We start from the raw sequence: 25,135 nt of genomic DNA, 5'->3' as shown, positions 1-25,135 counted from the left end.
AGAATGAGTAATAATTTCCGGTATGATGTCAAATAAAGGCATAGAGTTCTGTCAGAGAATCCTGTCAAGGGGGAAATCATCAGATCTGTAAGGAATTTTTTTTTTTTTTTTTTTGGTCTAATGTCATCAAACCATGCTACCATTGCCTTTACATTGGATGTTCAAACAAATGGCAAAATGCGTACATGTGGTTAGATGTTATGCTTCCCCCAAGATAAGAGGTAACATGTTTACTTTTCTTCTCCTGGCAGCACTGTGGAGTAGATTTGCTATTTGGCACTTCAATAAAAGGAGAGATGGTTCGCCGTTTGAAGCAGATCACCCTGGCCAGTTAACAGTCATGTATCTCTGCCGTAAAGCAGTGTGTGTCATGGGGGAGGAGAAGAAGGCTCAGGACGATGATCTCTTGCTCATGGAAGTGAAGTGTGATTTTGATAATGAGACACTGTGGCTTTTCCTTAAGCTTCAGATGGCTCACAACTCTTAGGCTCATTGGTAGGATGATGTGTAATGACCATTGGACAGCTCTATGAGATGTAATCAAGCTGTTTTAAATAGATGTGCCGATTAATTATATATCCATTCAACATTTTTAGAGGTAATTGTGTAATCAGTAATTAAAACTGAATCAGAAAACACTGATTGCATTTGCATTACAATCAGCATTCTGGATGCGTGTCAACATTTTGGTGTCAAAACTTGATGAGTTAAATGGAATTTATTCTTCTTTTTTTGTATTGTAAGGTTTTTTTTGATAAGTGATAATTGCGTTTTGTGAGCAGTTTGTCATGTAAATGCACTCACTGATGCTATTATAAAGCTAACTGTCCATTTTTAGTTATAGGCAGATGGTAAAATTGTGCAAGATCTAAAATAGTTGCTGACCTGTTCATAATGGGCCTGAGCATTTAGTTGTTCCTTTACTTTAGTTTCCCTGCCACTTTCTTCTCTCATGAGCACTTACTGTATAAGCCAAGAGTTGCTGACACATAGCAATGGGACAAAGCGCTGTGGTCACCTTCACGCTGGAGAGAATGGGACTAGCACACCTCGGAGAAGAAAGTGACGCTTTCGGACTATAACTGTTTGGACCAGGCTCCCCACTGCTCACACGTCATGCAAAGTGTGGCCATGAAAAGGCTCTAGAAAGCAAATGAGGAAAACCACAGGAGGAGAGAGACAGACAGAGAGAGATAGAATCTGATAGCTCGGGCTCAATACCCCCCACCCCCATTCCTGGCCCACAATTCTTCACAGAGCTGAGGATGAGTGGCTTGTCCTGTTTTTTTTTGTGGACAGAAGAAGAGTTGCTTGAAGAACCAGCAGGTGCTATGGACATCACTCTTCAGGCTGGGCTAGCAAAGGCCCCTTGTTGCAAGGACCCCCAAGGCAAAGGAAGAGCATAGAAATCAGAACCAAGGGGGAGGGCACTCTAAGCTGTACCTGTGAACAAAAGAGCAAGACACATGAATAAGGTACATTGCAGGAACCAATAGTGATTTTCTGTAGTTTTACTAATTGGCACAGGTAGTGTGTACCAAACCAAACATCCTAAAGGTTATTTTAAAAACATCAAACTAGTTCTGTCAGTATTCTGTGTGGATTATCATTGTGTATTCAGATTTCAAAACAACACTGTCTTTCAATGCACGTAAGAATAAAAAACACTGATACATTTGAAAAATGTTTAGTTTAGGTGAATAACATATTGTTTTAGAAGAATTGGTAAAGGCAGCTATAATGCAGTGGGATGAAATCAATGCAAGATGGCAGACAAGGTGAATTAAATGTAAATCTATCTATCTATCTATCTATCCATCTATCTATCTATCTATCTATCTATCTATATGTTAGTAACTAATCAGATTCTGTTCCCATTTACTTCCATTGTATTTTTTGTCCATATAATGGAAGTCAATGGGACTTCCAATGGGATGATTTTTGGTTAGCAACATTCTTTAAAATATATTTATGTTCCACAGGAAAAAATAAAATAAAATACAGATTTGGAATAACACGAGGGTGAGTAAATGATAGAATTAAAATTTTTGGGTGAACCATCCCTGTAAGCTATCACACTTTTAGTTCAGCAATATGCTAATACTTAACTGCTGAAATGAACTGCAAAGTCAAATCTGTCACTTTTATAAGTTGATATAATTTATGCATTTAGAGTGCAACACTAGAATTCTGTTCCAACACTTCTCTTTGAGCAAGGAATCTATGTAAACAGATGAGGTCATCCTTTAATGTTTTAAAGTTAAATGTAATCATGACTTCACAATGATTTCAGATAGCTTTAGATGTCAAAGAACTTCATTTTTCCAGTACAACACTGCCCACTGAACGATAAGAACCATCTTTTTCCTTTTTTCTTACACCTGCATGTGGTGTGTTTAAGTCATGTACAGTGCAGCCCCACAGATTCTTATCTGAACCATGTTTTGTTTCTAATTCATAACTTTAATTTGTTTGTGCTGTATGACATCATGTCGATTGTCAGAATATACCAACTACAGCACTCGGGCACTTTGTGTCAGGCAGTTGCTTTCTAATCATCTAGTGTGCCCTTGGTACTGAATGAGGCAGATTTCCAATTTCTAGCTCTCTGCAGTGCAGTGCCTTTGTGCAAGGAAGTCTTTGAAGAGGAGATCTCTTTTAAGATGTGCTGTTCTATGTTGTGGCATCTGGATCTTGTAATGAGTTGTTTATACTTATGTTTCTATTGTTCCATTACCACAACCTTCAATTCTCATAATCTTCAGCTGAGCTTTTAACCTCCTTTTGAGTTTACTTCCTAGAGCATTCACTATGAGGAAGCCTTGTCCAGCATGTTGTTTAGTTAGACTAGTTGGTCTAAAGGGATTCATATAAAGGCATGTTAAACTCTAGCAACAGCAATTGTGCATAATGTACATTTACCACAAAAATTACTTTTTCATTCTTTTCTTTAAAAAAAAAACTTAAACATTTCAGTGAGGAATTTAGAACTGAAGTAAATAAGGCCAATCTGTAAAAACTAATAAACTCAGTGTTTTAAGAGTATAGCCAAAAGATGTAAACTGTCTGTGTTAAGATTTTGTGAAAAAAGACATTTGTTTACTAACCATTTTTGTATAAGTTATATACAACTTAAAAACGTTTTATTACCAGGACAACATATAGAATCCTCAATGACAAGAACAGCTCTATAGCTCAAATAATACAAATTTTAATTCAAATTAACTTAATTCAAATTAATACATTTTCTTAGCCTGACATTTTTGTTTTTAAGTTCTCCAAAAATTGGCCCTATTTACTCTTTCCTTTAAAAAAAAACTTTGAGCTATGTACATTCCATTAAGGAAACTGTATTTTTTTTTTTTGTCTTGAACATTTTTGTTAACCCTTATTCTCACAAGTCTAATTCAAAGTAGTCCCCTTAGTGTTAACTTGTAAATTCACGGTTCTACACAAGTCATGATTTCCTTTGTACTCTTCAGTGTTGGGAAGGTTACTTTGGAAATGTAATAGGTTACAGATTACAAGTTACCCTGTTTTAAATGTAATAGTAGTGTAACTTTTTCAATTACTTTATTAAAGTAATGTAACTAATTACTTTTGAGTACTTTTTGATTACTTTTCTAAATTTGTGAAAATTAAAGAATAATGAATAAAAGCATATACATCAACTCAAATACAGTTATCTAATAAGCATGTGTCGTATTCTGTGTAATAAACTCCTGAAACATTGGTGTTTTTTTTTAAACTGCTGTCTCTTTGTATATGATATGACGATAGTTTTCTCAAAATAAGTAAAATGCACATGAAGTGACACAGAACAGTTCTAGAAATTATGTTTATGTGCTCGTGTACTCCTATATTGAGGCAGCAGAGGTTGAAAACACTGCGAGCTTCAGTAGGCCTATGTGTAGTAAATGAAACCATGTCTTTGCCATTAATTTACAGGAGGGGCGGACTGGGAAAAAAATTCAGACTGGAAAATTCAAACTCATACAAACAAATTCACGGACAAAACTATTTTTTGTATGGACCTGACATAAAAAAGGTTTAAATCTTTAATTTGGGGACATGCTAAATAATTAAAAGTTCTCTCCTGAACTGCACCTTCACTTCCATTTTTCTCTTCAGTCTCTTTATTTTGCCCTGTTATCCATCTCTCTCATGACATTAAACCTCAAGATTGAAAAACACTATACTTTACAATACAATACTCTACAATACTACAATATCTTTATAGAAAAATCCTAATACTGTACACGAGTCATGTTTTCCTTACAAAAATTGACCATGCTTTTTTGTTTTGTTTTGTTTTTTGCAAATGGATTTGTATTTATTTTTAAATAACTCAATTTGTAAAATCATTTTAAATTTTTGGTTACCACAGTTAAAAAATAGTAACTATTTTCTCTGGATTTATAGAAATATATTAAAACGTTAATTTTCGTAAGGGTTGTGTTGTTGTCTGTCCGTAGCTCCCCCTAAACCTATAAAAAAAATCTGATTGTTTTTCAGCTAAATTACTACTGTAACATTACAACTGATAATAATGATGTCCTTTATATAGTATTTTGAGTGATGACTGATGAGCAACGTGCTGCTGCTTGATTAATTAAATAAAAAAACAAAGAAAAAAAAGCATCTTTACAGATGAAACTGACCTGAAACCCTGAACAGTATAGTTCTGCTTCTCTGCTCCAGCTGTGCGCTTCCAAAGTCCTCTCTCTCTCTCTCTCTCTCTCTCTCTCTCTCTCTCTCTCTCTCTCTCTCTCTCTCTCTCTCTCTCTCTCTCTCTCTCTCTCTCGAATTGATTACTCTGAGTCTGATCCAAACCGTTTGGCGGAGGCGCGGAGAGCGCGCGAGTCATGACTAACACTTCCTGATTTATTAGAGATTTAATTATCAAACGGCGGATTCGCAAATGATCGCTTTAGTACATTCGGAAGGAAATTATACAATAATGATATTAAAATAGTGGGCAAAATCAGCTGCCAGGCCACCGGGAATTGTCCCGGTTCTCCCGGTGTCCAGTCCGCGCCTGATTTCCACAGACACGCAGAATTTTTGGGGCTTAATATTCACAGACACTAGTCGATGTCATGTTTTGATTCAAGTGAACTGACCTACTTTTGATTTAGTCATCCAAAATGTGGCATATTCCGTCCGCGTTAGGCATTTCGTTTTTATGACTGGATTCTACGAACCAGACTGTATTTCCGCATCCCGGAAATTATTAGGGCGGTATGTCTCAGAATAGTCAGTGCAATTTGGGAAAGATATCAGTTAAATCTGTATGTGGATGTGTGTAAATATTCAAATGTAATCCCCTTTGTAATCGTTAAAAATTTCATAAGTAACTGTAATTTAATTACTCATTTTTTCTTAGTAACTGTAACTAATTACAGTTACATTAATTTTGTAATTAAATTACGTAACGCCGTTACATGTAACTAGTTACTCCCCAACACTGGTACTCTTGTATAGAAAGATGCAGTCAGGCAAGCTTTTAACAAAGCTCATCTGCAGGCAAGGTGGTGCAGTATTACGAGAAAAGAGAGAAAGCCTTTCAAGTGCCTCCACTGTGGCCTTGTTCAGTGGTTCTCTGTCTGTTATCAACCCTTGAGGAGAGTTAATTGCCCCGGTCAGCCTGTGTCCCGTTTTTAGCCATAGATGATGAAGTGTGAGGCTATGTTTCTCACACTGCACAAAATGTGAGAAGTTGTACACTAGCCAGATGCAGGTCAAGCACTTTAGTGCGAGTCCCATCTGGGCCATAGACTGATTTACTGTACTGTGTCATACAGTAATTATCACAACATGTTCTCCTTAGCGAAAAAATGTGTGTCAAGGAAATTTATATAAATGTAAATGTATCATATTGTGGAAATAATAAACTGTGAGTGCATTAAGATAGGAATTTTAGGGGTATGGTACCACAGGCTTGACTGGCACATTAGTTGTCTCAAATGGACTGGTTCAACAGACTGGGCCCAAAGGATGTGGGTGAATGCGCTAAAAGACGTGAACTTTGAACCTTAGTACAGCATGAAGGGAGCTGAAGAAGGAGCCGAATGAAAAAGAAATCTTCGTCTTGTTTGGGTATGGAGTGCTGTTTGTGGACTCCACATTGTGAGTCACTGAGCCGTTCCATTTAATGGAGCTACACAACTTCCTGCAGCTCCACTCATTGTGCTGCCAGTATGCTGGGGATCAAAACAAGCATTGACTGCCCAACTCACTCAAAGGATCTGTGCGTTTTATTGGTTAGGATGGGTGTACATGCATGGGCCTTGCTCTTTTGTCCACCTTTATGGATGTTAAGACAGTGTTTTCCCTTTGATTGTCGAAGCATGTGAATAGGAATCGTTTGCAGAGAGGGAAAAAAATTTAATTCACCATATTTTGTAAAACTGTGGTGGATTTAAGTGGTTGGCATTTCTCACTTTTTATTGCCCTCATCTCTCATGATTAATACCATAAAGAGCTGACTTGTCCTTCTCCATAGATTCTGGTCTTATATGAGGTACATTTATTGCGAAACTCTTCAGACTTGTGGTGTGGACTCCTGTAGGGACAGTCATTTTACTCTGCAGACTGTTTGTAAAAAAAAACATTTTTTTTTGTAAATCCATTCTTCATTTAAAAAAGAAAAAACACTTAGTTACTTGGAAGAACTGCGTGGCAGCATTTTAATGAGAAGACTGTAAGTAATAAAATGTAAATATGCTGATAAGATCTGTCAGATACACTTCTCTTTTATTTATTGACTTTGTGACTTGAATGTTCCCTTAATAGAGTCCATATTTAAATAAAGGCTTTTTCATGGAGACAATGTTTGTAGGAAGAGAAAACACTTTTTATTAGACAAAAAGATTAAAGTGCTTGCCTGAGGAATTGTTTATCTAGACATCTTGGTAATTTAATTGCCATTATCAGGATAACAGAATCATGTTGACGTGGATATAATGCAGCATTGACAATGTATTATATTCCACTCTGTATGGGTTTTGCAGTTCTGCTGGATTGGGACCACAGGAGGCAGCAGGCTAAAGTCTGGTTATCATAAAGACATGCTGTTTTTCTGTGCCAGTAGTAATTTATAATTCATGGAAGAAGTGAATGAGCAAGCGGTTTCTGTCAATCACAGTCTCCCTTTCCTCATGTTATTCTCCAGCGTTCCCAGCCTATCTCAGAATGCACTCAGCAAAACTTCAGAAATTGAGACAGGTGCGACTTCCCTCAAGACCAATCCAGAACTGGTCCATTAATAATTAAAAAAGTTATTAGTATTACCCCCCCCCCCCCCCCCCCCCATTTTACTTACTCATATTCTGTTGGGCTCTTATTTTTGCTTTCAGGTTATTGCATTGGTTATGTCAAACTGACCTTGCTCTAAAATGGCATGGGCCCCTTATGGGAGAGGCGGGGTCGAGGGCGTCTCCTCCTCCAGCCAGAAGGTCTTTGGCTCCGGCCGGCTCGAGCAGGATTCTGCCGCAAAGGAGTCCTCATGCTGCCCACCTCCTCCAGCTCTTTGCTATGCTCGGTGGAGGCCACTGGACCTGCGGATGGAAAGAGGGTATGTGAATTATGAAACCTAACATAAAATATCTGAGTAACTTTGGTTAAAGGTGATGGAACTGAATTGGTTGGGGACAGAGTTAGCCCCACCCCAAAATCACACCATTGGCTAAGCCAGTGTCTTACAGTATAACTGGATATAGGATTTTGAATATAGGTATTGGATATAGGTATTTAAACAAAAAAAAATACACATTTCACCTTTAATAAACTTAAACATTAAAATAATTTATTGCAGCAACAACTACCAAAAATACAAAGAAAGTCCCTCAGCACAGTCATGCACACCATTACATAAAAAATCTTTGAACTATTCACATCATGTGAGAAGTGTCTATCTCAAAAACACTGGGGAGAAACTTGTCCTGGGCACATATTTCATTCGTGCATCTGTTTGCACTACACTGCTTGATTGTGAGTGTGCTCAGATGTTTCCAGTCATCTCTCAATAAGTGTGAGTAGATCCTTTAAGCCCGTCTCATATCCACAGCTTGATCCACATCACTGCGTCCCTAACCTCTCACCTCTTTAGAAAAACCAAACAAAGTTCTCTGGAGAGAGCAAACATTCTGGGAGGTTTTGGGGAGACCTTGATCTGTGTAGCATCTGATGTCACTGATCTCCCATTCAAGTCCTGAATTGGCTTTTTGAGGGTATTTTGTTCGAGTGCATCATAGGGATTGGATGTTTTTCCTAGAATCAATGAAACCCGTCTTTTCCTACATTACTGAAGGGGATAAATGGGTAAATGTGCTTGGTCAATCTTTAGTTACTGTATGTCTTCCATTTCAGGCCACTGCTCTCCAATCCTTCATTCCATACTATACACATACCATACTATCCTCTTTTGCTGAAGTGCATGAATGTTACTCACATGGTTCTTCTAAATTCATCTCCCTTTTATGGATACGTCTTTCTGTCTTAACCTTTTTATCTATGTTTGTCTGTAACTCCAACACACACACACACACACACACACACACAAAAACATTGCCAGAAATGTCTTAAAAAAGGAATCTTTCAGTGAGAGCTTAACAAATGCCTATCCTACAGAGTAAACACAGAATCCCATTAACCTTTTCCTAGCAAGAACTTGAATGAGATTACTCTCATTGGGTCAAGACATTCCTAACATCTCCCTGGGCAGTGACAGACAACCTATATTGAGAAGACTACAGGGAGCTTTTTATTTTTTTTAAATATCATAAAAGTGATATTTATGACAACAAACAGCTAACGCCATATTATTTGAGTTGCTAATCATACAGCCTTGAAAACATATAGACAGTTAGTACTTGTAGTGGCTGGACGACGTTAGGCTAAACACATTGCCTGTAAGTCTGTTTATGAGTTAAATATCCTCAAACTGTATTTTTAAATTCCTGACAGCTCAAAATACATTTACAAACTAATCTCCTTTAGCTGACACATTACATGTTCACAGCAGACTAATTCTGCGAACAGTGGACTAAATCATTTGCCCCACTGAAAGACTTCATTGCGTATTTCAACGTCTCATGAAAGAAGGAAACCATGCTAAAAACTCATTTTTTTCCACTAGGCCTGCTAATCCAAGCATTATCCTCCTGTTATTTCTCCTGAAATGGATTAAAGCAAGTTTATACGTTCTGTCAGCATTCAAGTCATTTCTTTCTAATCTGAAAGGCTCCATGTGATCAGAAATTTCCTTTAAAACACTCAGCTTGGATCAGCTTTGAGATGCAAGCCACACGTCTTAGCTAATTTTGCTTTTTCAGCAAAAACTAAACCCAACGTATTGTTCACCTAGCATAAGGAATAGTCTTGAAATCTCTCTGAGGGGCAAAACACAATGTTTTTGGCCAGGCAGGCAGAAGAGGCTGTAATTACACCTGGCTGAGCTGAACACAGTGCATCACTGCAGCTCTTCTATCGCTGTCTGTCTTAAACCTCTCTGTAATGACACAATTTAGATGTTTCCTGCCATCACCTTCTGACAGGCAGCATTTGCTGCCCGCTTAGCTTTGAGGGAAGCAAATCTCTCAGAAAACTGTCATCCAAGGCCACAAACAGGAATAACGCTACTATAAATAATCTCTAGTAGTGATGAGAACAGCGTTTATGAACTAATTCAAGACATGCGTTGGACCGATGAAGTGGAGGTCTATTTTAATCACTCTGAAAAAACTCCATTGTCTGTTTTATGACTTTTGGCTTCTTCTCAATTTGCATAGCTCCTTGTTACTCTGCGGGCTGTATCTTTCCACGCTGTGGTGAATACAAGGTGAAAAAGAGCAATAACCGTGGATATGCTATAATAGATAGCATATGCTGATGGGATCTTCCCCTAACTTGCTGCTTGTTTACCAGGCCCACTCAGGGATGAAAATGCTCTAGCTGCCTTATTGCATTAGATCTGATGGTGCTGATAGTGGGCCTCCTTCTCACTGACATAATTTCCTCCAGGTTTACCACTTGGTGACAAGCAAGTCAGTAAAAGCAATATTCCAATAGATGTTTCTCACAATACCAAGAGTATTATTTGAAGACCCCTTAAACGGATAGTTCATCCAAAAATGAAAATTATGTTGTTTACTCATCCTAATGTTGTTCTAAAATGCATGCAACACAGGTGAGTGTTGTTTTTGTCCATACAATAAAAGACAAAAAGGGTCCAGTACTGTTTTGACTTTCATTGCATAAATAAAAACAATTGTTCAACATTTTATTTTCTGTTCCACAGAGAAACGTCATAGAGGTGCATGTAAATTTTCCAACCCAGGCAACATTTCTGCAAAATATTATCATGTTCTTTCTTGTACGTTTAGTACTTTCATAGACAAAAGTTTTAATAAGTGCCGTTAAAACCACTTCTTTGAAACAGATGACCATGAATATGGCTGATGGTTGTTGTACATATCATACACAGTTCCACCTACACTAAACTTAACCAATGGTGTTAACAAAAGCAAATGTGAGATAAAAAAAAACATCTTTGCTGCATTTTAGAGTGCTTCTTGAAAGTCTTTTATCGCAGCTTGTAGCCTATTGCATTGAGCACTTTAGTAGGTGAGCTACTGAGCAAGTTTACTACATCAGAAAGTCATACACATGGAGCTTGTTATGAGATGTAAATATCAAAATGTATTAGTTTACAAATCATGCACTATGGTAAAAGTGTTTTGAGGTCATGACATAGAATTGTGCAAGAACTGGCCAAAAATAAGATTTTGATAATCTGCCCATTTAATAATAATTTGTGTGAAAATGAATAAAAGTTGTTGCCGTTTTAACTGTCCCTAGTGTTCATTTCAGCAGGAAACTGCACTGAATTGTATGTAGAGTATAGTTACGTTTTTTGTTTTTTTTGGTTCCCTTTAAGCATGACTTTGGGAGTCATTTTGTCAATTACATTTTAATAAAATGAGAATTCTGACAACACTGAAATGCTGAAGTCACCACAACTTGCTTCCACAGAGATGTTGGCATGACAGGTGTTGTCCAGTTTGGTCAGCTTTCCTCCAAGCTAATGATAAACAGCCAGATCGTTGCCATCTCATCCTCTAGTACCACACTCCTTAGGTGCTATCCATTATGTTGACTATTTAACATGACGGCCTAGCCATGCCTCTCCTCTTCTGGACACCTTGTGTCTGATAGTGTGTTCCTGTAAATCCCAGGGCTGCCTCTTAGCCGAGAGAGTTATCCATCACCCGGCACTTTCCTGACAGGGAGAAAGAGGCCCAGGGTCGGCAACGTTTATAAAGGGCCAAGCACAATCTGATTAATGGTTTACCGAATGTCTCGGACTGGCCTAAATTTACAATACACTCCCTATACAAAGACACAACATGACAAATAAAAAAAACTGTGACTTCCAATAGATACAAAGTTTAGGCTAGTCTGAAGACCTTTAAGCTTGGCGCACCAGATGGATCTAATCTTTCACTCACTACTCCAGGAAGTGAGAGATTAGATCTACTTACACGCAAAGCAAAACCAGGTGAGGAGAGGGCAACACTTATTTATGGCTGGTTGTACTACATGCATTATCTCTGCTTATACATTTGCCCTTCTAGCACCTCCACCACCGTCTTAAATCATCTGAATGCAACGACCAGTCAGTGTGAAATATAATTGCTCCGTCTATGCGAATCAAAACAGTCTTGCTTGGTTAGTTTGTTTGTGCAACATTATACAGGAATATTGATTTATTTGTCATTGTTTACAGAATATTCTTCTTGTCACACCCTATCCATTTATTGTGGAGACACGAATGCAGCGGTGGGTATGATGAGAGGATCATTCCTATGTGTTTGTCAGACATTCAGCCTCACTCTCCCCATAGCATGGGACTGCAGTCATAACAGCTCTTGTAAGGGCGTCTCCACAAACATGCATAATGGATACCGGCAACACAGCCACATCATAAGTCAAAGGTGACACAAAGTGTTATGGAGGTTTGTGTATTTTCTGATCTTTTGTTTTTAATAGCAGTCTGAAGCTATTGAGGTTTTGTGTGGCTTTACCATGAGAATCTATGCATGTCGGAACAGAGCATCCTGTTAATATTGTCATTCAAATGTAGAAAGTTAACAGGCCTTTAGAGGACTCTGATTCCGCTTACAGGTGTCTTAAATTTAATAAGCAGTCAGTGTGTAGGGTGATGTATTAACTGGTTTATGTATACGTTCCTGTATAAAAAGTGTTTCTGGCACGCATGCATAGACAGTTAAATGTATTATTTACATATTGACAACAGCTAGAATGCATTTAATGAATGAACAACTACTGAGATGTGCAGTTGTTTACGAAACCTAAAATAGAATATTGAATTAATGGAAGTAATAGGTAGATTTTATTGGTTTTATTAGTCTGTAAAAGACTGAATAGTGCAGACGTAAAAAAAATATATGTGTAAGCATTACATAGGAATGTTTATGAGATCAGGCTGGTTTATTTGTCCATTAGCCCAGTTGTATCCTATTCAAATCTTATTGTGTTTCAAACACAAAACCAAAGAAAAAAACATGATTTTAAGTTACATTTAAACAGTTAGTTTGGTATTTGGAGCTGATTTCTGATATTGATGTACCTGTATATGTAAATGCAATTGATGCTCAGCTACTAATGAATCATTTTCATCTGTGTATGAAATTGCACGTAGAAATGTGTGGCATTTATTATGTATGTGAGAACACTGCATTCGAATAATTCAGGCCAAATCCTTTCCAAAAACATTTTGTGAATGAATGTTCATGTGCGTGTAAGTATTTTGTTTTGCCTTCCATATGTGCGAGAAGAGGCATGGCGTCCCATGGGGGTGCAACCATAGCTGACGGTGTGTGACGTCAGAGGCGTGATCCCGTGTCTCAGAGGACATTTATTCAATGAAATAAGAGAGAGAGCTCCACACTTAGCAGCTTATTTCTCTGCCACACACACAGGCATGCCAATTTGTTGCCTGCTAAGACTATCCTTTAGCTAGTCACACTTGATCATGAGCATTATGCCTAGAATGAGACACGTTAATTAGCATGAAACCCCAGTATGAATCACTTGCCTAGCTCATAAATAAGACCCTGTTACACTAAATTTCCTAAGAGTGCTATTATGTCCCTAAATATACTTCTGATATGGAAATTAAGTTAAAGAAGCCAGTAGGACTCCCAGAGCAGCATCTGAAATCAGCAGCCTGGCCTTTGAAGCCTGGAGTCGCTGTACTGCTTAACCCATGCCTACCAGTAGCGCAGGGCCTTGGCATAAACTGGTACCAATCACTAACATGCTCTCAAACCATGTTTCCATGGCAGCCGCTGTGAAAGGCACACAGTGAGGAGCAAGAGAATGACATTGTTAGCTGGAATGGATCAGGTTTCCCAGTTTACAAATTTCAGCACACGTCCATTATTAGAGTGTGGTAGGCAGTAAGATTTCTTAGCCCTTTCCCTGTTCATCAGGCCACTCGTCATTTGCGTTGTTCTCCATCAAAATGGGGGCTGTTTGATATTTAGCATTGTGCTGTTGTTATAGCACGTGGCTTGCAGGAGGAAATGAAGGCATGTTTTGTGTTCTGCGACTCTGCAGAGGAACAAAATCGCATGAAAAGTTCACAGACTTTCCCACACCTCCAATTGAGCACCGTTACTGAAAATAAGAGCGGCACTTGGATAGTGCCCTCAAGTGGCTATAGCTTCTTGTCACAGCGCTGTTCTCTGATCATTTCTGACACTCTCAGATGGTGTGCAGCCTTGCAAGCAGACTACACATGACCCAAATTAGGACTAAGCTATAATAATATGGTACGAAATGGCCCGGTTCCGAATGATCAGAGAGCTGCAGGTTCAAAGCACTACGGCTACTGCCTTGACTGCTAATGATGTGTTGAGAGAAGGAGAAAAGAGGAAAATAAAGGGGGAGAAGGCTGATTAAGACTTGCTCAAGCTCTTGCACCAGCACTCTTGCACCTACTACTGCAGGTTGGACCTTAAAGTACAAGAAAATCAAGAGAGCCAATCATACAAAGCATCTTAAGTGTGATTTCTTCTGAATTGGCTTCCAGGGCAAAACAGCTTGCCACCTCAAAGAGGATTTGCCTCAGTGGCAATCTAGACCTAAATATTCTCGTCAGTAGTGATGGGCTCAAACTCAGCATGTTGGCAATCGTCAAGAAAACGCTAGCTGTTTAGCGACGGGATTCTCCAGCAGTCTATTTTTCAAGGGCTCTCTAATCGGTAATGAACCACATCCACCTCTTACTATTGTGCTGTCAGCTGCGAGCCCGCATGCATACTGTCTTTAAAGTGGATGTGTGACGACATAGCTTCAATTCTCCTGCTTCGGGCCCAGAGCCGAGTTACTGAAAGGAGTGTCAACCAGTGCATGCTGGGATATTTCCAGCTGAGATCACACCAAACAATCAGTCATGAAAAGATACATATGTGTCATGTGGACGAGAACTGACTGATGGTGCGTGATTAACAGCTCTCAGATGTGAATAGCTGCTTGTGTTGTGTGATGGAGTGTTTTTGTTTTAGAAAATTTGCCCTGGTTCTCACAGTAAATTTGTGGGTCAAGTTACAGGCCGTTTTTTTTTTAAATTACTGACAGTCCATTTACTTTTTTTTGTTTATGTATGTTAGTATATTAACCACATTGTTTAACCCGAATAAGATTAAATGTAAAGCTTCACAATCTTTAAGTAAACTCTGTGTCTGAATTGTATATGTATTTACATAATCCAGTTCCAATTTCAACATGCTAGTTTAACAAACAAGTATTCATTCAACACGTTTTTTTTTTCAGTATGTTTTGTTTCCCATGGGATATGATGTCAACTATAAGACATGATATCAACTATCAACCATCATTGTTCTATACTGAAAATTAAGAAGTGATAAAGCATGCTAAGATTGCTTTGGAACCTAATATCTTACATTTTTAATTGTACATTTTAAAAAAAAATCTTACTGTATCAGATATGAATTGAATATGAATGTAATGAATTAACCTTCATATTCATCTGGAAGAAGGAGGCGGGAACCGGCGGACAATCACAATGAAACTTTAATAACAAAATAAACACAAAACAGCGCACCAGCCCCTCACGGACGACTGATGCACACAAAATAAAAACCAAAACACAACTAAAAGCCCAGGCCTGGTCCTCTCTCGTCCTTCACTGTCGTAGCTCCAGTTTTATATCCTTCCATCTCCTACGTGGGACTCGAGACCGGCAGTGGGTCGCAGGTGCCACTGATTTCCCAATCATTGCCGGCCTCCCTCCTTGTTCCCACGTCCCTCGGCCCCGCCCCACTCGCCACATACCCCCATCGCCCCTCGCAGGCCGGGGGGTAACCACGAGACTGCGCTCTACCCCCCCCTTCCCTCCGGGGGGGACCGCTCACGGGGACCTGCGGGAACCTGGGGGTAGGACAGACGAGGTGAGAGAAAAGGAGATGGAAGGAGGAGCGACAGAGACGGGAGAGGGGAGAAAAAAAAAAAAAAAAAATTCCAGTTCCCAGACGCACTGCTGCTCGGCCCTCCACCGGCTGGGTGATCTCCTCCGCGGTGCCTGGCGGTGGCACTGGACGGCCCTGGGCGGACGGCACGACACTCCTCCGGTTTTGGGCAGCCGGCAGGAGTCCCCCATTCCCTGCTCCTCCGGATTCCTTCACAGAGGCAGCAGGCTCCGGCCCCCTGGCGAACGGCGCCGACTCCTCCGCTCCCTCACGGACGGCAACCGTCCCTCCATATCGTGGGCGGTCGGCAGCGAGCTCGCCCGTCCCCGGCAACTCGCTCCAGTCCACCGCCTCGAGCGTCCATGGCGGCATCCTCCTCGCCTGCTCTGTGGCACCGCGGATTCACCACAGCGGCGAGGGATCTTCAGCAGCGCGTCCCTCCTTCTCCCGGGCTTTGGCACCACTGTAATGAATAACCTTAGTATTCATCCGGAAGAAGGAGGCGGGAACCGGCGGACAATCAAACAACATTTTAATTACAAAAATAAACACAAAACAGCGTACCAGCCCCTCACGGACGACTGGTGCGCTCAAATAAAAACCAAAACACAACTAAAAGCCCAGGCCTGGTCCTCTCTCGTCCTTCACTGTCGTCGCTCCAGTTTTATATCCTTCCATCTCCTACGTGGGACTCGAGACCGGCAGTGGGTCGCAGGTGTCACTGATTTCCCAATCATTGCCAGCCTCCCTCCTTGTTCCCACGTCCCTCGGCCCCGCCCCACTTGCCACAATGAATTACAACAATTTTGATGACATTTAAACGTTCAATATACTTATCAGAATAGTTCATAATAATTACCTCATAAGCAATAATATGTTCAGAGGCACTGCATTTAATGTGCGTGGCCCTCTATTAAAGAGTTCAGAGAACACATTGAGGCTTAGTCTTGTATTAACAGTATAGTATTTAAAGCAATAAAATTGAAGGCATAACACAGATATCCTGTACCTTAAGGCTTGGAATTATGGTTAGTCCCAGTAGGGGGATTTGTAAAGTGTTCCAAAAACTCTCAAACACTTCACATAAACAATCCAGTCAGTTTCTTACATCCATACCACATGGAGAAATCGAAATGCCAGCTCTATATTTCGGAGGAAATTTACATCAGGCTAATGGTTTGATGTGATATCCTTCTGAAATATTCTGGGAAAGCTCTCAATAGAAGTGCAAACAACGATGCACTATTTTCATGTGGTAAACTATGAACAAAACCAGCCCTGTGTGCTGCAATTGTGTTTTTCATTCCTTACTCTTCAAATTGAGCATGAAAATAATTAAAGCACATTTACTTGACTTGAAATATTTATGCAGCATTTTGCCCCGCTGTTCATAAAAATGTCCACTTTGATCATTTCTGATCAGCAACCACAATAAATGTAATGTTTAATATTTGAGAAGGGACCCATAAATCAGGTTAATACGTGGCCCCTGTGGACACAGCGAGGCATTCGGTGTATCTGGCTTTAATTAAAAAGTTGGGGAAAGAGTGGGAGATTTTGGGGGTGTTGAGGGGATATGTTTTCTGATGTTTGGTGGAAGGGGCCTAGCTAATGGTTCGTCAGCTTGCTTGTGGGTACTGACTGCATATAGCTAAGCCAGATGCAGAAGTGTGGCTCTGAGAGAGAGCAGTTAGCAAGCATCCATTTGATGGAAATTTTGTCACCGGGCCCTTTTTATTCCCCGCATTTGTCCACCTGAAAATTTGGGAAGACCACCAGCTGTGAAGTTTTAAAGACCTTTTAATATTTTAGAGGCTGTGTTCCTCGCCACATCAGAAGGCTGTACAATCGCTTTTTTCTTTTCTTTCTCCTCCATCATCACCCTTCAGGCTTTCTCCTCTGCATCTGTTTATGTCTGATGGTGGAGGTGATCTGATTTATTCAGACTGCTTTGAATTGCATTATGCTGGTCTATAGCAATCACACACGTCAAGACATCCACCGTACTGCCACTGGGGAGCTTTTCTCAAAGGCTACCTTATGTCTTTACCACATGAGTTATAATAGAGCTCAGAAAATGTACTCTGTTTTATAAAGGGCACTGTTTTATTGTTTCTGCTTTGCCAAGTCATGTAGCCGGAAAAATAATGACTTCGACAGCTTCAGGCAGATATTTCTGAAGGATTTATAAAAGGATGCAACAAGTTGGCAGAGACTGCAGATGACCCTTTGCTTGATCTGTTTGAAAGGGCATTATGTATGTAAAAAATACTATACTAATTACATTACAAATGAAATTAATATAAACATGTACGTTAATATAAAGTATTAATTGTTCAGTAAATACATCACCTTACTGTCACCTTCATTTCTTCAAATTCCAAACATTTTTTAACTGTATATATTCTTTCTTACATGAAACATTTACATATATGGTTTAATCCAAAGCAATGTCATCTTATAAATGAAAACAATCCCTGGAAATAAAAACCATGATTGTTGGCACCATGCTCAACTGTTTACTGTTTACTGTCAACTGTTTGTGAATAACAAATAAAATTTAGTCTTTTTTTGTACTGAACTATCATAAAGCTTCAGAACATGAAATGCAGCAGAAAAGTCATTACTTTACTATTCTATTATAATAACTTACTATTATATTATGATATTACTATTATGATACGTTCATGGTGGTTTGTGTTAATTTTTTTTTATGTAGCAGCTTGAAAATCCAACATTTACAATTTGTAATCAGAAACTGAAAAAAGTTGTGAGTTTGGAATGACATGAGGGTGAGTAAATGATGAAAGTATATCCATTTTTGTATTTTAATATTGTTGCATCACATTAAATTTGTTATTGCAATTTATTTGCACATCCCTCTGTGTTACAGCCTCTGAAAATCGTGCTGCAGTGAAACCATAGAGGATATCCAGGTTACTCATAAAGTAGATCACTGACCCTCTGTATGTGTGTGAGAGCATGTGCATGTATGTGTGTGTGCATGCTTGTGAAAGAGAGGACTTCAGCCAAAAATTCATCAATGCCTCAAAGCACCGCTGAATGATTCTCCATAATTCCATAATCACCTTCCTGTAGCACTCATCTTTGTTCATGCTGTTACGATACTAGTATCATGTTATCACTGGACATCTAGAAAAGTTCGGCTGTTTGTGTACTCTCCATGGCCCCTATAATCAAGTGCATAACCGCAAACACCTTCTTCACATTAGGTGGACTCATGGAAGTATGATTTAATGTTTCCTGCATGCTGTCAGCAAAGGGCCACTGGTGTTATTTCACCAAATATCCTGCTCTTTCCCCTGTTTTCTTCTAAAAAGAAACATTGTGTGGCTGAAGATTTCCTAATGAGCCCTATATTTGTTTTGCAGGGGTCTCATGCAGACCCAGGATGCATGGCGAGCGACAAGCCTGCTCAAGATCTTTAACGCTACTTCAAAGTTTAATAGCAAATAATAGCGTTGTTGACAGCTTGCTTCAAATCGCCCTTTTCCAAAGAGCTGATTTAAAACAGATAATGAGTGAAATCTGATCTCCACACCCTCACCTGGATGAAGAGGACAAATCTAGTAGCTAAAATTACACCATCTCAGGACTTCTGTGCATGTATACGTCTGCGTGTTTGCTCTCCAGACTGTATTTTTTGTAGGACTTCCTTCCGTGACTTTGAAAGATGATGCGTCGATACCAGACTCGGACTGACAACTCAAAGTGGCTGAACTGTTTCCACAATATGAAGTGTTTACATACCAGACTTGAGAGTGGAAGACTGATTGCTTTCAGGATGAATTATGAACAGCTCAATGAGCTCAAGATTTGCCCATTCTTGAGGGAAAGCCCATTACAAGACGAGCAGATTGAGGTATGCGCAGACAAGATTAGCAAGGCCAGAGCCGTTCTGCTGGGTGACACTCAATGGATGTGGTAGCAAAGCCGTCGTTGCCTGTTGTACCATGACTTCTCCTCCGCATTCCCATCCTCTTTTAACCTGAGAGAAATCAGTGCACAGATAACCCCTGTCATAAGGTTGAGACAAATGGCAATTTCCAGCAAACTCCCAGTGTACTGGAAAAGCGTTTGTCTGAAGATGAAAGGCTTCACTCCCGCTGCCTACACACCGAGCCGCTTCCAACACCTTCCTGCTACAGCGCGCAGCTCCAGCTCCCCGCGGCTCCCTCACCCCCATCTCATGATAGAGATAATACTACTAATAATGACAAGCAGGCAGTCTGACCCGGATCAGACGTTAGCTGCCGTAGCTACTGAGCTTGATTCTGTCCTTCCAAGGATCAGGCTCAGACTCCACACACATGCAGGGAGATTGAAAAATGACACTGACCGTAATGCAAGGTAATTTCTTCACATTTACTCATGTGGAGAGCAAAATAGCAGCGTCTCCGTAACAAGCGTGTAAGGAAATGCAGGGCATAAAGGGCCGTTAGCCGCTAGCCAGCACCCTTCAAACACACATGCTTCCCAGCAGTCAGACTTTAGAGAGATGTGAGCATTTACACAAGGGCCACAATTGTTTTTTAACATAAGCCTGTTACCTGCATCACATCTGCAGGGTGGCCACCAGTCACCTGACTCGAGCTCTTGGTCAGAGCTTTGAGAATTGTATGATATCCTTCATAAAATGTTTTATTGTTGAGACAAATGCAAAATACCATGGTGTTTGAGCACATATTACATAACAATACAATAGCAGATTGTTTTTTGCAATAAATAATTTGAAGGTAAGCATAAGAGCTCTTATCTATGTAGCTTCAGACCAGAGAGACTGAGAATTCATCCATGATGTGGCACAGCCCAAGAGAAAAAGAATGAAATACACCTTTTAAGAGATAACACTGGGGTTTTCATTGTGAATTCCAAATTATACAACCATCTGCTGTTTTTAACACCTCATTGCATGCACTACAATAAGGTATAGGCATACACCTTACATTTAAGACATTCAGGAGTACATAATCCTAGAAAGCCAAGCGTTGCATGACACCAGGAAGAATCATCTTCATCATAATGATGGCCATTATTTTCCTACATATAACATGGTAGAGTCAGCAAGTAAATCACCAATGGCACAATTAACTTCATTAAATGGGCACAATAACAAGCCAAACCTCTGCAGTGCAGTACAGCACGCAGCCAGGTGCCGTTTCCCTCCTCTCCCCAGCCCCAGAAGGCTAACCATACTGGGTAACTGATCAACTACAGCTGCCCATTCCTGTTCCCAATCCCAAGGCTAACAGCAGAGAGAAAAAGATAAACATGAGGAGGCTCTGGGCAACAGCCGTCACGCTCCCTACTTACCAGCACTGGCTGAACACAGCAGAGAAACCACCAGCACAATCACCAGCGTCAAGATCTTCACATTCATTTCTGCTCTCCCCTCCGTTTCCCTGCCAGTCGCTAGCTGATATACTGTAGTGGTGTGCGCGTGTGGATGGGAGGGAGAGGAGAGTGGGTGAGCGAGAGCGAGAGAGAAAGGGAGAGAGACTGTTTGCTCTTCAGTGTGTGCGTGCGTCTATGTGTGTGGCTGTGAATTTGTTTGTATATCTATGTGTAAGTGTGTGACAGGTTTCTGATGGAGTTCTCTCTCCGCAATGTGCGCTTTTCCCTTTTGTGAAGGGGAAGTCTGGTAGAATGAGTGTGAAGAGAGTTGGTTTGTATCAGAGCTGTTTGTCTTGGAAAAAGAGCCCAAGTCCCTCATGTTGCTTATGTATCCCTGACTCTGGGGGTCATGGAAAAAGGGGCTTCCCCCCTCCACCCTCAGTATTAACCCTCCCACTGAAAAAGAAAGAGAGAGGAAGAGGGTAGCTTTATGACAGATACCCTTCTCAGAATTGTTTATCTGGTGCACGTCAGGAAGCAACATCACATGAAGGAAAGATGGTTTTCTTCTCTTAAACATCTCCTCATATACAGAGTTTAACAGACCTACACAGTTCACTTCCATAAACTGGGTGGCACATTTTCTGTCTATTTTGTGTGTGACAGAGGAAAACTTATCAGTTATTTTATTGTTTTCTTTGATTTGTTGATTGAGTCATTTGTTTTGCTCTGTGTATAGATTTCCATTCTCTGCAAGAACAAAAGGACTGATGAAAATCTGAGCAGAGGTGCACTGGGTCCTGCACAAATTTTCTGTCTTCCAATAAACAGGAAGGGTTTCATTTCTCATATTGAATGGTGAGTGATACAAAAAAAGCCTTGAAGCGATAAAACATTTCTTATATTTTCCATTAATTATATAGACGTGAAGTTGATGTGTATTGTAAGCTTATTCCATTACTTTTGTTGTTTTTCGCTTGAAATATTTTTTTTTTTCATTTGTATTTGTATTTACAAACTCTGGTGCCGTTAATCTGGTTCCTATAATCCACTCACTAAGAGAATTAAATACAAATGTAGCTGAAGGCCAAGAGACTAAGGCAGTAGAGGACGGATGAACATTTTATGTACTGTAATGTTTCAGAATTGTTCTAATAAAGATGCCTGCCATATGGTTTTGTTGCAAAAATATCTTCTTGTTTCTTGGTACTCTAGTTCAGTTATGCGTCTTTCAAGACTAAATGTAATTATTCAAAATACTTTGTGTTAAAGATATTTTGAAACAATTAATGCCACTGTTGAATGATGTTTTCATTTCCAAGAGACTGAAGATGCATTAGTCTAAAATCCACGGATGCCTGTTCAGGTATTAAATACATATTAAATAAATGGAGTGGCTTCCCAAAGCTCTCTAGTTCACAAACTGAATTTTGCTCTCCTAAACTCTAATTTCTGAGACCGTGGCTCCATGTGGAATTGTTTTCTGTGGTCATCCACCCCAGGCAAGCATGTCTGTAACACCCTCTTCAGACCTAACAACAAGAGTACCTTCCGTTTTAGCATGGTCCACTTGAAGCCTTCTCTCTTTGTGAAGTAATCCTCTCATCTGGTACTGTCCAAAGCAAAGTCTGAAGGTGCTTATCCTCCACTGAACTAATTTTAGCCAGAAGATAATTTGTTGAAGAACACTGTCCAGGTTTTATGTATGGCTGTTATCTGCTCAAACATGCCTCACTCAATTAAGATGTTTTAATGCAGGGGTTAATTTAACAATTAACAACAACAACATAAATGTACATTGATTTAGAAAATGCAACTGTATTTTCCAGTAGCTTGTGAATGGTATGTTGTAATGCTCAAGAAAGATACATAGGAGCATGCAGACTTAAAGGTGGTTGTAAAGTCCCCAAAAAATGCACCAAATTACTTTTAATCCTCCTTATGTTTTGTAACTTTAAGTATGTGGCATATGGTCTGCTTTTTTCATATTTTAAATTCAGAGCTGGAAATTGTTCCTCATTACTTTGTTATTAGACATGTTCATGATGCACCTGGGATATCTGACCTCACAGGAAGTACTTGGATGTTTACATGAAGCACTTTGACTGTAGGAATGCCATGTATGCTGCCAGTCAGCTGCTGCTTTCACATGCTAATGCCGTTCATCATCCAAAACCCTTCCTGATTTAATGATTTATTAATAGTGAAGAATGTCTGTCCTCCCAGTCCCCACTGCCAGTTCAATTGAATTCAGTCTGGGTTATAGAAAACAAAGCTGACAACCATTCAAGTTTAGTGATATCTGTCAGTTAGGAAAAAATCTACAGTTTTCTTCCAGGAATTTCTTTTACAAATTTGCTATTTTTTATTTTTTCTAGACCTGTGAGTTGCTTTCATATAAATGTTTTGCAGAGGATTTGTGCCTATGCAGACAGTTGTTAATTTCTAGCTCATTATTTACCCTGGACCAGCCAATTATCTGCAGTGAACACTAGCTCCAGTGTTGCGTGACTCAGCAGCAGCTGTCTCCATAATCCAGGTTATCCAGCCCATCAGTGAGAGCGTGCTAACATGCCTAACATAGGATGACAGTTTAGGGTCACTGTCATTTCAATAGAGAAGGTTTCAAATCCTTTTCACTTCATAGTCAATGCAAGGAATCCAAAAATCTCAGGTATTTTCACCTTTGCGTGTACATTGAGTTGCATTGTATTGAACTTTACTATTTTATTTTGTTTTGTTTAGTTTTTTAGTACAGATTATTCAGTACACTTTCAGGAAAAAACCTTTGTGCATAACCAATGAGATGTCTTGTTTTTAAAGATGTCTTTATATTGTCTGAAGCCCACATACTCCTTGTCATAGGTTTACTCCATAAACCTTAAAAAAAACAACTTTGACTGTACAGCCAGCGTTTAATCAGAGATCTGCATCTCTGGGATTTCACAGGTGCCAGATAATGCAAGTGCTGATTTTGAAGTCACCCGGCTGTCTGTGTCTCAAAAGCTCTGATGAATACATCACTGGGATCCTTTATAGCTGTGTGCTTAGTAGACTTTTGTATTTGCTGGAGATACATGCCAACTTTTCTCATGGTTCTTTGGACTTCTAATGGTGCTGTTGTTTTTCTATATGCACTGCTTTTTCAGATCCTTCTTTCCTTTAGCAGTGTTTTTTTCCTCTCTGCTTCTCTCCCGTCTCTGTCATGTTAAAGAAAAAAAAACTGATCTAAAAGAAGATATACGCTGTTCATCCAGATCCGGAGTTCATTTATTGTAGCAGTAAGATGAAAAGAAGTCAAAACAATTGGAGAGGTCGTAGAGAAAGCCATAGCAGAGCGTGTTGCGCTTTCCTCCCCGATGCTATTCTGCTTATCGGAATTGCGATCAGTTCACACCATCGCACGCAGTTTAGAAACGGCCAGTTTGGTTTGAATGGATGCTGGTTGTAAGTTTTTGGAGTTAGAAAGTGCAGTTTAAGCCTGGCTGTGGATCAGAGTCTGTGGAACTGATGCAAGTTGAGAGATAAGAGACTGCTTTCAGGAAGAGCGGTAGTAGGCCTTAAGTGTTCCTGAACAGGACTTTGAAGTCGGACAATGCCCACTCCTCCATCAGCTCTAATGATCTTCATCTTCATGAATGATCTGCAAATGACCACGCTATCCTTTCTCGGCAATTTCTCCTGTTTACAGTTTCTGCTGCCAGGCTAATCTTAGATCCCATTAATGTGCGTTAACTGATATTCCAGGTGTTACACACTTCATGTTTAGTCTGAAACATGTCCGAAAATGTGAGTAGACATGAAAAACAGCAACTGTTGCACAGAAGTCATGAAACAACAAAGGGAACTGCTAATTATGCAAAACTGATTGTTCTAGTACGTTTAAGATTTTCGTATTCCGATCATTTTCCTGTCCTCATTAGTGGTTTGTGTTCTTAATTCCATCTTTAGCATCAGTTAAACGCCTGCCATTCTCTCCTCTGAGTATTGCTGCGGCAGTCTGCCAGCACCAGGGTTTTTTTTGCAGGAAAATTGCACTCATTTTTATGAAGAGGTCATTATTTGCTCTGATGCAATCAGGCCAAGGTGAACAAAAGACAAGGAGAGGAGTCGATAAAGAAACGGATGTATCAAAGCAGCAGTGCATTTTTACCCTACATTCGCCATGGGCGCACTGATGGATTGCTGTTTCACTGCCCTCAAAGTCATTGTCAGAAGCTCAGTCAGTTTTTTTTTTTCTGGAGGCAACACACGGTTTCAGA

At 39.8% G+C, this 25,135-nt stretch overlaps 1 protein-coding gene across 1 annotated transcript; it reads right to left on the bottom strand.

Annotated features, from left to right (window-relative positions):
* On the bottom strand, window positions 1-21,238 carry apln (apelin). The gene is made up of 3 exons (XM_059521533.1): window positions 20,853-21,238; window positions 7,387-7,559; window positions 1-1,443 (listed from the first exon to the last, which is right to left on the bottom strand). The coding sequence occupies exons 1-2, from the start codon at window positions 20,917-20,919 to the stop codon at window positions 7,393-7,395; spliced, it is 234 nt and encodes a 77-aa protein (XP_059377516.1). The 5' UTR covers window positions 20,920-21,238; the 3' UTR covers window positions 1-1,443; window positions 7,387-7,392.
* Window positions 21,239-25,135: the final 3,897 nt, after the last annotated feature.

Source organism: Carassius carassius, chromosome 33, assembly GCF_963082965.1.
Source record: "Carassius carassius chromosome 33, fCarCar2.1, whole genome shotgun sequence".
Classification (NCBI taxonomy): domain Eukaryota; kingdom Metazoa; phylum Chordata; class Actinopteri; order Cypriniformes; family Cyprinidae; genus Carassius; species Carassius carassius.
The sequence above is the reverse complement of the archived record's forward strand: the minus strand, read 5'-3'. Positions and strand labels throughout refer to the sequence as shown.